The sequence below is a fragment of the Gossypium arboreum genome, chromosome 1, assembly GCF_025698485.1.
Source record: "Gossypium arboreum isolate Shixiya-1 chromosome 1, ASM2569848v2, whole genome shotgun sequence".
NCBI classification, from domain to species: Eukaryota; Viridiplantae; Streptophyta; class Magnoliopsida; order Malvales; family Malvaceae; genus Gossypium; species Gossypium arboreum.
Window position 1 is genome coordinate 28,810,278 of NC_069070.1, and position 13,619 is coordinate 28,823,896.

General features: G+C 35.0%; 1 protein-coding gene across 1 annotated transcript; it reads right to left on the reverse strand.

Moving 5' to 3' along the window:
• Positions 1-7,351: 7,351 nt before the first annotated feature.
• LOC108461713 (subtilisin-like protease SBT3.5) lies at positions 7,352-10,790 on the reverse strand. Its single transcript, XM_017761633.2, has 10 exons — positions 10,561-10,790; positions 10,359-10,450; positions 10,174-10,271; positions 9,939-10,094; positions 9,198-9,868; positions 9,032-9,123; positions 8,702-8,944; positions 8,498-8,612; positions 8,213-8,405; positions 7,352-8,115 (listed from the first exon to the last, which is right to left on the reverse strand). Exons 1-10 carry the CDS (start codon positions 10,645-10,647, stop codon positions 7,565-7,567), a joined length of 2,298 nt encoding a protein of 765 aa, XP_017617122.1. The 5' UTR covers positions 10,648-10,790; the 3' UTR covers positions 7,352-7,564.
• Positions 10,791-13,619: the final 2,829 nt, after the last annotated feature.

Sequence of the window (13,619 nt, forward strand, 5' to 3'; positions counted from 1 at the left end):
ATTCTATTTTATTTTTCACACCAACAAATATTAAAGAAGTCAATCGAAAACAAGGCAGAAAATATATGATGAAAAAATAAAGCACGAATAGGATTATGAACATTATTAGAAATTAAGAAGAAACAACACTCAAGAACACGGAACAACCAAACAAAAAGAAAAGGATGAGAAGAGGAAGGATGACCAATGACGAAAGATTGAACAGAGGAAAAGCAGACACAACTGTCGATCAAGCTCAGTGAGATTGGTGAAATAATCAACAAAGAAAACCAACCTGGTTGACAAGAAATATCTCATATTATGTTTTTTTCACCTTACTATTTTCTTTTCATTAATGTAAGAAATTTAAACCCTAATTTAAATGAAAATGTTAGTTTTCATGCAAACATGACGAATACTTCAATCATAAAAAATATTTAAATACTTTTTTAAATTTTATTTATACCATGATGATGTTCTCACTTCATTACGGACATGTAGAGAATGACCATCTAAATAACATAAAACAACAAATTTAAAGATAAAAAAATTGAAGAAGAAAATATTATAAAGATAAAAATTTAAATAAAATGTATAAAAATTATAAAAGGTTAAATGATACTAAGATAAAGAATCAAATTATTGCATCATATCAATTTGGAAGCTTTAAAAATTGAAAGCAAAACAAAGTAATATTGTTACTCTATTTGTAAATCATTCTATTTCTCATAAACCACAACAAAAGTTGAATAAATAAGTTCTTTTTATTTCCTAATAAATAGTTTCAATTAATAATTGATCTTTAACGATAGTGGACTAAAAAGAAAGCATGTAAAAAATAAAAGTTAAACACTAAAGAATCAAACTTATATGTAACAAGGTAGAAATAACAACAAAAAAAAAAATCAAACCAGCGATTATAAGTGAAATATTATTGTTGATACCTAAGATCGATAAGGAGGAAGAGTGGCGAAAGTAGGAGGCCGGTTCACCCAGTGAAAACGAAAAGTCGTCAAGAAGAGAGAGAGAGAGAGTGTGTGTGTGTGTGTGTGTGCACGTTTGTGTATATCCTCTCTTTAAAGGAGTTCATGGTTATCATATTAAAAGTGCGAGGAGTCATGTGATAAATTCCTATAAATAGATGGGTCTTCCAATTATCCTTCAATAAAGTTGACTGTGTGACATTATAAAGTGTAGATAAAATGGATAATGACTGTCATGTCAACATGATGGGCTTTCTACTAGTGGTCGTTTGAGTGTTCATAATAATATTACTCATGGTGGAGGTGTGTTAGCAATCTTGGTTATGATCAATGGAGGTGATTAGTCAAAGAGCTGCAAACGAACCAACACAATAATTGTAAAAATAACTTAGAGAACTCTATTTTAGATTTGATATTCATATTTAGAACATACTTCATGAAGCTTCTGTAACACTCAATTCCCAATTAACCCAAAAATTGAAAATAATTAGAGGACTATATCGAAAGAGATCACAAGCTGGCGACCTCCATTGAAAGAAACGAGAAAGCTTGAAACTAAATTAGACATGGTTGAGAACCAAATCTAGTTCGGGTAGAAAGGAACCAAATGATTCCATTGTGGGAGACATAATGATTGTGAATGCATAGTTCTCATGAGGTTGGTAATCGCACAGAAAGGGCTATAAATAGCTGAAAATGGCTTCCTAAGGATGATTTTCTTCTCGGTTCTATTTCATTTTCTTTCGTTCTTCATCTTCTTTGGTCGCCCGAAAAAGGAATAGCTATGGAAGGTTCTGTATAAAGTAAACTTCATGAAGATTAAGCTGAAAAAGTAGGAAAACTAGCAAGCTGGTAAGATTTTTAACCCTTCTGTGTACGTAAGAATAAGTAAATAAAGTTATGGACTTCAGGACTATTTTTAGGGTTCTCCATGTATGGGTTTAAGCTAAGAATATTGAGTTTAACCTATGATTTTAGTTGAAATACTTAACTGCTAGGAGAATGGAAGATTTGGCATTCAAGGAAGCTAAGTTGTGGAAAAGATAAAGATTCAGATGAGTTCCAAACTCCAAACCTGCTGTTATGATTTATGCCATCTAAGTATGCCATGTTGCATAACCATAAAATATGATGATATGTGCATGCATTGCATAAAAACTGTGGGAAAAACCGTTAAGAGGATAGATGAAGTTAGAAAACAAAATGCGGAGTGAACCTGTTAGTTATCGCCATGAGCAAAGCTCCAAGACTTGTGGAGGGAACATCGCGATGTTCGAGTATCAAGGTTAAGTGCTATAACACCCCACACCCGATCCCTACGCCGAGACAGAATACGAGGCGTTACTACACTTAAACACATGCTTTTCAATGTTCTCGAGTCATCTAAACTTGATCAAATTTAAAACTTTAACTAATCTCCTTAACAAAGGCCTATGAGGCCTCAAACATCTATTGGGAACCACTCGGGACCGGCTCGGGTCCTTAACCGACTTTAGAAAAAAATAACCCTTGAAACAGGGCACACGCCCGTGTGGAAGGGCAACACGTCCGTGTGTTCATTATAACACGACCATGCTGATGGCCCGTGTGGCATACACGGCCTAAGCCTCTAGAGACACGCCTGTGTCCCACGTCCATGTGAATTAAATTCTAAATTTGAGCCTACAGGGGTTTTCTCATGGCCTAACACACGCCCGTGTCTATGGCCCATGTCTCTCACACAGCCATGACACGTCCGTGTACTAGCCCATGTCTGAAAATATTGACATTCTGTTTCTGAAGTCAGCAGTCCTTAAGGGTCACACGGCCAAGGCACACGTCCGTGTGCTAGGCTGTGCCCTTCACACGGCTGAGATACACGGCCATGTCTTTGCCCGTGTATTTACTACCATGCATACTGACTTGAAATTTTTATGTGCAAGGGATACACGACCGGACAACACGCCCATGGGGCTGGCCGTGTGTCTACCAGTGTGGACAATATAGGGCTATTTACTTGCCACTCTGAAACACAAAATTACAACATCCATCACGCTAAAGATCATCATAATATGATTCCTTAATCCAACAACCACATCTAAGGCCTTTACACATTTCTTATTTACTAAAACAACCAACAAAATTACCCATTCATGAAATAAATTCTTGTATTCATATGACAACTTTCAACTTTAGCCATTTCTGTGGCCTTGTACAAAATGAATCAAAATGCTATAGTAAGCCAACACATTTGGCCAATTAACAATGACACAAAATTCTAAAGTCAGGGTCCTATACATGCCATAATCAAAATAAATAGATCTAACTATACCAAGTGCTTCGATTGATAGTGTGATCGATGCCTTTGGCGTCTGTTGATCCACGAGCTAATTAGACGGCACTATGAGAAAATGGAAAGAAATAGGGTAAGCATAAAGCTTAGTAAGTTGCAAGAAAATAAGAATAACGACAACTTTACCATTCATCATCACCCTTATAACACTAAAATAGGCATAAGCACAACTTACTTGTCACTATCCAACACAATTCACATAGCATATACTAAGCTCACATCTCATGCATTTCATTTAGGTACCTATATCACTCACAACATGGTTATACTTTTCTCGTTTAACTTAAACTATAACTTTCACTGTTGAACCATTTGAAATACTATCGGATAGTCATTAAGCCTCAAACATAGGGTATAATGCTGATGCCATGTCCCAGACATGGTCTTACACTGACTCTCATGTATCCGTGCTGATGCCATGTCCCAGAAATGGTCTTACACTGACACATCATGTAGTCGATGCATGTCCCAGACATGTCTTACACTGGCTTACATCTCGAGGCCGATGTATGTCCCAGACATGTCTTACACTAGCTCTCGTCTCAATGCCAATGCCATGTCCCAGACATGGTCTTACACTGGCTCTCATAATGTGGCCGATGCATGTCCCAGACATGTCTTACACTAGCACACAAATAACCCGAGTGTCATGGCATGAATATGCGATTTATTTTCTAAGGTTCGAACGGGAGTTCTACTATCTCAATATTCATCATACATAATTATTTCCACAACAAGAAATCCATGCTATCTCAATTCAAGCACATATAATAACAATGTATTTGTATTATTTACATACAACTTACCTCGAATTACAAAATGTAGACGACTAGTTCGGCTTAGTCCACTTGCTTCGCTTTTCCCCGATCTATGCCCGGATTTTGTAATTCTTGATCTAAAATGATAAAAGTTCACAAATTTAATCATTTTATTAATCTAGATACTCAACAATTTAAAATTGGGAAAAATGATCATTTTGCTCCTAGACTTTTACAAAATGACCATTTTGCCCCTAGGTCCGAAAATCCATTTTTATCAAATTTCTTCATATCTTAAGCCTAGTTGATTACTTTTTACACTAGAAGCAGTCCAAAATTCTCAATATTTCACAACTTTATTACCTATTTTACAACTTATGCAAAATGGTCCTTTTTAGGGTTTTCATGAGAAATCTCTTCACAAAAGTTGTTTATTTCACCACCATGGTTCATTTTCTTCCATAAAATTTTAGAAAAAAACATGTCTACTATCATGGCAAAACCTTAGACTTTCAACCATTTTGCAAAATAGTCCCCTCATTTGAAAGTTCATGTTACAAAGGTTTTGAAAATGTAAAAATTTTCAAGAAAAACCATCAAGGTCACTTACTTGCAAAAGTGGAGAGTGGCTGAAATTTTTGAAGCTCAAAACCCCCTAAAATGGCTGAATTTTTTATGGAGAAGATAATAGAAAAAATATGATATATTTTCTCTTTATTTTATTTTTATTCTAGTCAAAATTAGGTCATCAAATTACCTAACCATTTGACCCATTGATTTCCTTGTCCCTATGGCCGGCCATGCCTTTTGGAGGGGGTCTAATTACCCTTTAAAAACCTCCAATTATGGCTCTCTAGCTGTTTGGTATGTTTATCAAGTAAAATAGAACTTTTACCCTTTATGCGATTTAGTCCTTTTTCCCAATTAAGCATGCAATCACTAAAATTAATTCACCAAAATTTTCATACTCTCATATAATCATGCCAAAACACATAAAATAAAAAAAATAATTTTTCCAACCTCAGTTTAGTGGTTCTAAAACCACTATTCTGATTAGACCTAAAATTGGGCTGTTATAGGTGGTTTAAAAGAGGTAATGGGAGAAGGATTTAGGAAATCAATATTATGGAAAGGTATTTACAGCAACGGCGGTATCAACTGCTCATTTAGGGCAATACCGTGACGACTGTATATGGCGTAAGACCATGGATGAAAAATGCTATAGCAATCTAGTATAAGGTATATAGCGTAAGATCATATATGAAAAATGCTATGGCAGTTTGGTATGAGGTACGTAGTGTAAGACAATGGATGAAAGACACCATGGCAGCATGGTACAAAGTATAAGGTATACTGTGTAAAACAATAGATAAAAGTTGTTATGACAGCTAGGTATAATGAGTAAGACCATGGATGAAGGACTCCATGGCATCCATAAAACAAAAAAAGTCCACTGGGATACTAAACACAGAATAGATAAAGTTCGTTGCGGCAGTAAATATGGGTTAAGTCCGTCGGGACAGTGAATACGAGTTAAGTCCAACAGAACATAAGAAATATAGTGAGAAAGGTATAAGACCATAGCTCAACTACAATAACCCATAGAGTCCGCTAGGAAACAGATGTAGAATGCTCATCAGGATCTCAAGCGATGGATATGATGCCAGTGCGTCAAGTATGAGAAACCACGTAGGTGGAAGAAGAGTTAAGAGAGAGCGTATGTATGGCGATCGAATCATGTGAAATCTGCAAAAACTGATGAAAATGGTAAGGATATATGCGAAAGCTAACAAGGCATGATCAAGGACCCAACAAAAATTAGAGAAAGATAGGTCGTGCAAAAGCTAGCCTAATTATGAAGATGTAAGAGAGGAAATTATCCAAGGATCGCAACTAAGGATCCGTCATGAAGAGCCACAAAAGGTAGCTAAATGAAGTTATACGCGAGAAGCAAATCTTATGAGAGGGATGGGAATTTCCACTCCCAGGATAAGAATTCTGGCTAGGGGACAGAATGTCTATTAAGACTATTCCTCTTTAAGGAAAGTCTAATACGGGTACACCGACATAATCAGAGCCCGTAAAGAGGGAATGAATAAATGGGATGACAAGCTCGTATAGTTATAGAGATGATAACTTGTTGGATCAACAAGTCAGACTGAAAATCACTTATAGGACGAGTGAGTTCCCAAGTAAAAGCTAGAGTGAGGGGCAGATTACTGGAAGTAATTCCTCCCATTGTAACCAATAGGATGGAAGAAAATGGGTTCGCCAGAATGGCAAGGTTTGTTGTAAGTCAACATAGTACGGATATGTCAACAAGTCTTTTAGGACCATAGATGGGAAAAGGGAATCCGCCAAGGATTAGTTTGATTGGGAAAGTCTATCAAGAAAAGTGAGGTGTATGAAAGGAAGAAAAGACAAGAAGTAAAGATAGGACTTGCTGATATGATGAGGTATTTGGCATATGGTCGAGTGGTAAGTGCGACCACAAGGAGGCCTTATAGTGAGCCGAGTAGCTCGAAAGATTGGGTGGAGTCTGCCACCCTGATAAAGAACACCCGTCATGAGCAAGTAGAGAGTTAATTTAAATTCAATTTATTTTATATTTGTTACCCTCGTGTGATAGGGTTTATGTGTGAGTGGCCTAATGAAGGAATTCACTAAGTTCTCTCGAACTTATGGATTTCATTGATGTTCATAGGACTTACGAGAATGATCAAGGACTTAGATGAGTGACCAAGCTAGATGGAGTGGAGATCGTGGTTTGCGAGTAGATACAGTCATGCATATAGGAAGGGGGTACCATTGGAGGCTTCACCTCAAGATCAATAACAACGAAGCCAGATAACATCTCTAAAATTTGGATTTTTTGGAAAAATAGTTTTTAGCTAAATTTTAAGAGTATCTTGTAAACAAATAGTCTGTATAGAAACAGAAACCTTGTGAGACCCAGATTTTAGATAAGTTTGAGGCTTTTGCTGTAAGAAGTATTATTAATTCAATATAGTTTGTTTTATAATAGTTTAGTCGATAAAAATTAAGTATAAGGAAACCCGATATATTTATGACACTCCATACTAGGACCCGGTGGACGGGTCGAGTTAGGGGTGTTACAGCTTCATTTTTTTACTTTAAAAATATTATCAACACCCAGCATTATTGTTGATCTCATATACTACCATCGGACAATTGCCTCTACCCTTCGGCCATCATAGACACACATTCATAAGAGCAAAACAATGCCAAGCCAAAAGAAATAGTGTGATAACTTTCGGCCTTAATTTTTACTATTATGATTTTTTTTGAGAATTAAGTTATTTTAATATAATTTGGCTAACATTTGTCAATATTCTCACAACCTTCATATGATTTTGGTACCATACAAAAATAATAAACCGTTTTTTTAAATGGCACCACAAACCATTTTTTCAATCATTCCTTCCATAAAATTAAAGCTTATTTCATCAATTTTATTTTTAATAGAAACAGTTTCAACATCATTGTATGGCTCAAACAAAAATAGCTCGTATCGATATAGGAATCGTCACAGTGTGCTTCGGATCTCTCCATATTAGGCTCCCAAATCTATAATCTCCATATACTTTCCCAGTCGTGAAGAAAGTAACTTTAAAGGGTACAATTTGGGTGGTTTTATTGAACCTCAATATCTGGGGTTCTACTTTCATCTTTATACCTTGTGGAGCTTCCACAACAGCTTTATATATTGACTCAACGGGTCCGACATTCGTTACCTTTCGGCTCACTGTTACTTTTCTTTTCAGGTATGGGATGGTGATGGATGGAAGGTTGAGGTTCAACTCATTTAGTCTATTTTTGGTACAATTGGCTTTGGTCTGGGTTAAACCACTCACAGACTTGCTACTGAACCCAGTGCCGCAAAGGAAATTGACATAATCGTTTGTTTCAATGTCATAGATGAGCCCTGGATCAATAGCTCTATTGGGATTTACTACTCCACCGCCTATATCAAATGGGTCAGCTACCTTGGGAGTTGAGCCCTCCTCGGCTATGTTTGATCTATCAGTTCCTTTTTGGGAAGCTGCAGCGTTAAGCTAATGGTTATAGTTGAGGGAAGAAAAGATTACACCCTTAAAGTGTATGAAAAAATGTCAATATAGGAAGTAAAATTTGTTCACCTGTGGTGACTAGAGCTGATCTTATTGCAGCTGGAGACCAGTTCTTATGTACAGATTTGATTAGAGCTGTTATGCCTGCAATATGGGGGCAAGACATTGAAGTTCCTGACAGTAGTGCAAATTTACTACTTTTTTTTGCGCCAAATGGTATATATGCAGCTATGATGTCCACGCCTGGTGCAGCTATGTCGGGCTATATATCGTAATTAGACAAAGGAAAACTAATTCTTACTGCAGTTAAAAGAAGAATGATGGAATTGGGAGTTTATAGCTTGTTAAATTTACCTTTAGCACTATTGGGGAAATTGAACTAGGTCCTCTGCCTGAGAAATCTGCAACTTTAGGAGATACCCATTTCCCTATAATTGTCTTTGGAATACCTAACTTGGCAATTGGATACCTTAAAAGAGAGGTGGAAAAGGTAAAGGAATTTAAGTGCTAAAGTCATACTATATTTATTGATTCTTCACTTTCTTAATTTATGTATACCTTGCTTTTCTTATATAGGATAGTATCTGAGTTCCTACTTCATAATCTACTTTAATGCATGGTATATAATGACATGACTCAAGTCCATCACTCCTATATTGCGCAAAAATAAGCCCTACCCCTCCTGCTTCTGCCACTGAAATTGCAGCACTAAATATATTCTGAGTACTTGATTGTGAAAAACAAAGTATGATCTGTCCTGCTGCTAATGTTGCATTCAGACTTCCTCGCTTGCACCCCAGGCTAGAAAAAGTAAATGTATCTCACCAGATGTATGAAAAAATAACATATATGAAAAATCATTTGACTAGATCAAAAGATAGGCCTAACGCTGAATCATCGCTATCATTTAAGGCAATGCGATCAGAGAATGTAATGCCAGTGAATCCATGGTTATGCATTCGAGTGTCAACAGATTGTCCCTGCAAGACAATAAGATTATTATGGAAAAAAGGACTGTATTGTTTGATTAATCTAGTGCTAAATTAAGATTTACCCAAAGGGTGTGGTTATTTCCTAGTGTAATGGCTGTTGGGAAGGCCCTATCTATGGTAGTAGCAGCAACAGTGATAATCCAAGGAGCAGTGTTCTCAACTGTCATTGCAGTAGGACCATCATTCCCTGCGGAGCAAGCTACAGTAATGCCCTTTGCAGTTGCATGAAAGGAACCAATTGCAATCGAATTACGTTGATCTGCGTAAGAGAACAAAGGTATAGAAAGGCCGATGGACACCGATAGGATATCGACTCCATCTTGTATGGCTTTGTCAAATGCTTTGAGAAGATCAGCATCAGTGCACCCTCCATGTCCAAAAGACCAACAAACCTTGTAAACTGCCAAGTGAGCTCGTGGAGCACCTCCCCTAGCCAAACCAGCAGCTAGTCCTTCATAGTTTGCATTTACTACAAAATTACCAGCTGCTATAGAAGCTGTATGAGTACCATGCCCTGAGCTATCTCTTGCTGATAGAATATCCTTTCCATTACTTATATTTATAGGTGTTTGGTTTTGATCCAAGATGCCTTTGACGAACCATCGAGCTCCGATAAGTTTCTTGTTACAGTTTGAGGAGTTGAACAACTGTCCCTCTTGGCATATACCTTTCCAATGAGATGGAATTAGATTCATACCCCTATCATTGAAACTCTCAGATTCTGGCCACACTCCTACAATCATGGTTTCCAAATTTATCAGCCTTTATATTGAGCCTTGTAAGTGTAGAGATTTATTTATTACCTGAGTCTATTACTCCAATGATTATTCCTTCACCCATGTTGCTTTTAGTTAAAAGATTTGTTGTAGAATGATCATTTAGCCCCATGAAGTCCCAACTTCTAGTTGTATGAAACTTGTGAACTTGATTAGGAATCACTTGGACAACACCAGGAAATGCTGCAATTTGTAAGTAATTTTTCTTAGTTTTTAAAGTTTTAGATGTTAAAATAAAACAAAAGCTAGGAAATTATATCACCTTCAATTTCTTTTGCCTGAGAATCTGTCAACCTGGCTGCAAACCCAGAAAAGCCATGTTTATAGCTATAAAGCATTGAACTTTTTGCTGCTTCCTTGCTGAGATTCATCCAAAATAGAAAAAGGAGCAAAGCTTTTGTTATTCTTTTTTTATTGAAATTTAGTGTAAATGTAAATTTAGAATACCTTCCAAGCAAGTCGGACAACATTTTGTAATGAAACATTTTGGTAACAGTTGGATCTTCATTTTCTTTCTCTCCCATGTACACAATATGCACCTGTGACATTGGCATTTATGTGCACAACACCAAACTTAAGTAATAAAACAAAATAAAATAAAAGCCACACCTGACTTAATTTCTGAAGTTGTATGCAGATATATGCTTACATTGCTTATGGCAGCCTTTGGAAAAGTTGACAAAAATTGAATTGAAACAAGAGTGAGAACAACAAACAAGTTTAATTTTGTATCCATAAACTAATCTTATAAGAAAAAACATATAAAGAGTTTCCAGTTCTAAGTTTGTTTATTGTTACAACATATAAGGAGTTTCAATAAGTTAGTTATCCCTGTATCCTTGAGCAAAGCTTCACCAACACAAAGTGGAAAGTGGGGAACATACTTTTCAGACCACACTTTCAATCTTTTATTTTTTTTTTTATATTCTTTATGTTTATTTTACTATTTATGTTCATGGTTCGTAATTATCCCTCTCAAAAATTTCATTTTCAATGTTCGAACATGTATTTCCTCTTTAGATGTTTAATGTGTCTGACTACTACACCTACACTTATTTGTGATCTTTATGTTTAATCAATAGACACTGTTGGTTTGGACTTTAGAGATGATTGAGTAAAAATTAATTCACGGTGTAAATCATATGAAACTGGGAATCATGAATAGTATGTTAATAACATAACTTTTTTTTATTCACTTTTCCATAAAGTTGGACAATATCACTTTTTATATGGAAAACTTTCCTAAAAAGATGAAATGATAGCTTTCTCTACTTTATCCTATATCTTTTTCCTTCTAGTTAAAGCTGCTGGTATTACTGTAGGCCAAGACATACACTTTATGCTTTTAATTATTCTATGGTATATGATGACCAATCTTATAAATAATTTTTAATGCACAATAAACTCAATTTTATAAAAGTTTGAAGATGATTCCCACAATCTAAAAAGATTGTTAAAATTCTTTTAAACAAAATTCAAGAAAAAAATTCAAAGAGAATTTATTAACTCAAGAGAGAAAGTCGTTGAATAATAAATGAATTCATTCTTGTGTACAATGTAGAGGCCTTTTTATAGGCTAACTAAATACATCTAAATAAAACTTTCAAGTATACTAAAATTCTAATTAATCTAAACAACAAGTAGTTTTAAGCTAAATTGTCTTGTTGCCGTAAAACTCCTAAATAACTTAAAATACTTAAAATTATCCAAAACTCAGAATAAATAAATAATAAAACTTAATAAATAAAATATTGGGATCGTATATAATAAAAATTAAGCCTGAAACTCAAGTCTAATAAGATTTAAACTCGAATAAAAAGTCTAGAATGCGTAATTTCTGTAATAATCCCGTCCAAAAATTCTGCTCGTGCAGTCTTCACTAAAATGGTCATAACTTAAACTCCTGGACTCGAAATCGAGTGATTCAAAGTGCGTTTCGAAACTAAGAGATAGGTATTTAAACGTTATGTAGACATCAATGCCTAGATCCCATAAAAATATCTGTCGCAAGTTGACTAATCTTTTTAGCTTGAAAATTGACACTTTGGTTGAACTGACTTTAATAAATTTCACTTATTACGTTCCCTCTCTCCTCAAAAAGTTTCATCCTCACATATTGTCTTTGATCAAATATTTATTTGAATTGCTTGACCTTTGACTTTGTTATTGGGCCTTAAGGTAGTGTAAGCCCATCACATTCATGGGCTTTGAGCTCGCATCAGGATGTCTACATGAACCAACTAAACTAAACCCGGTTGTAATGAAATTGATTTTGTTTCCAAAAAGTATAGATTTCGGAAACCTGTATAATTATCTGCTAGCCTTCCAATGAATGGTTGATGAATGATTGAAAGTTTGGACTCTCCCTAATAATGTAGACCCTATCCAAATCCTTTCTAGATTCCAAGCCCATGATTTTCAAAGTGGTGCTTTTGCTTTTGCTTTTGCTAGTTTTTTTTTTTTCTTTTCTTTTCTTGTTTCTCTGGAGGTACTATCTTTAAAGGGAAACAAAAAAAGCACTGCTTTGAGGAAAGGAACCAATGCAATTGAGCAATACACAACGATTAAAGATGTAAAAAAGGGTTGACAAATTGGAGTTACGAGAGTGGAGGACTTGAAGAAAGTTGTTGTGAGAGAATTGACAAGTTGGAGGTGATATGCTGATAATGTCCATAACTAACATCTCTATATATTCCCATATCTATATCTCAAAAAGCATTAGCATTGAGTGTTCACCTCTAAACTCCCATCCTGAGTTCAAGTCGCAAAAATCATCTGTGTATGGTGTACTTGTGTGATAATTGAGTAACTTATCATACGAATGTGAGTTGTATAACAAAAAAAAAAAAAAAAAATTTGGACGTTAACAACTTAAAAGAATAAGAATCCAAAGCAACATAAACAACCCCACTTTCTCATTATGGACCAGTTGTTGCCCTATTCCAACTTTTAAAAATGGAATCAATGTGAAGATGAAGAGATACAATCATGCACTAGTAGATGGTGACCCATCTTGTACATCACAAAGTTATAAGATAGTTTATTGTACCCACAAATCTTCGAACATCAAATATTCATTACAATGCACAGTACAATTATTTAAACTTTGTTTTAGTTGTAATCCCCTTTTTTTTTCCTTTCAATGAATAACTAAAAAGAGTGGAAGTGTTTAATTTTCATCTGCATAATTTTGTAAAATTTGTGGTATTGGCCACCAATTTTCCATTTGAGCCGACTCATTTGCCCATGAGAATTTGTGGTCTTGGCCACTAATTTTCAATTTGAGCTGACTCATTTGCCCATGAGAATAGATATATAATCTTATCCAATTTCATCAACAATTTCAAAATTGATTTATCCACAAGGCCTAAGTTTGAAAGTAATTTCCCATTATTCACAATACAACAATCCATCCAAAACAAGTCTTTTCGAAATTAGCTAATTATTTTAAAGGTCAATACTACAACTTTAATTTGAAAAGTACTTTAAATGTTAAAAATTCAATCAATTTTACTATTTTAATTTAAAATTTCTAGTCTAATCATTATTTTTGGTTTATAATTTCTTTCAAAATTTATCAATTTAACATGTTCGTATTTTGGCAATCATATGCAATGTTATATGAGTCAGTCTATTCAACATGTCAAGTACTCAAATTCTGATGAGAAATACTAATAATGTTAATGATTGAACTAATATTTTTAAATC

Bases quoted from the DNA above. Each gene is read 5' to 3' on its own strand.
- LOC108461713 (XM_017761633.2), bottom strand. From the start codon at position 10,647: ATGGATACAAAATTAAACTTGTTTGTTGTTCTCACTCTTGTTTCAATT. The intron at 9,869-9,938 runs GTAATAAATAAA...CCATGATTGTAG, and splicing joins CATTGGAGTAATAGACTCAG to GAGTGTGGCCAGAATCTGAG. The intron at 8,613-8,701 runs GTATACATAAAT...CTCTCTTTTAAG, and splicing joins TCCTATATAAGAAAAGCAAG to GTATCCAATTGCCAAGTTAG.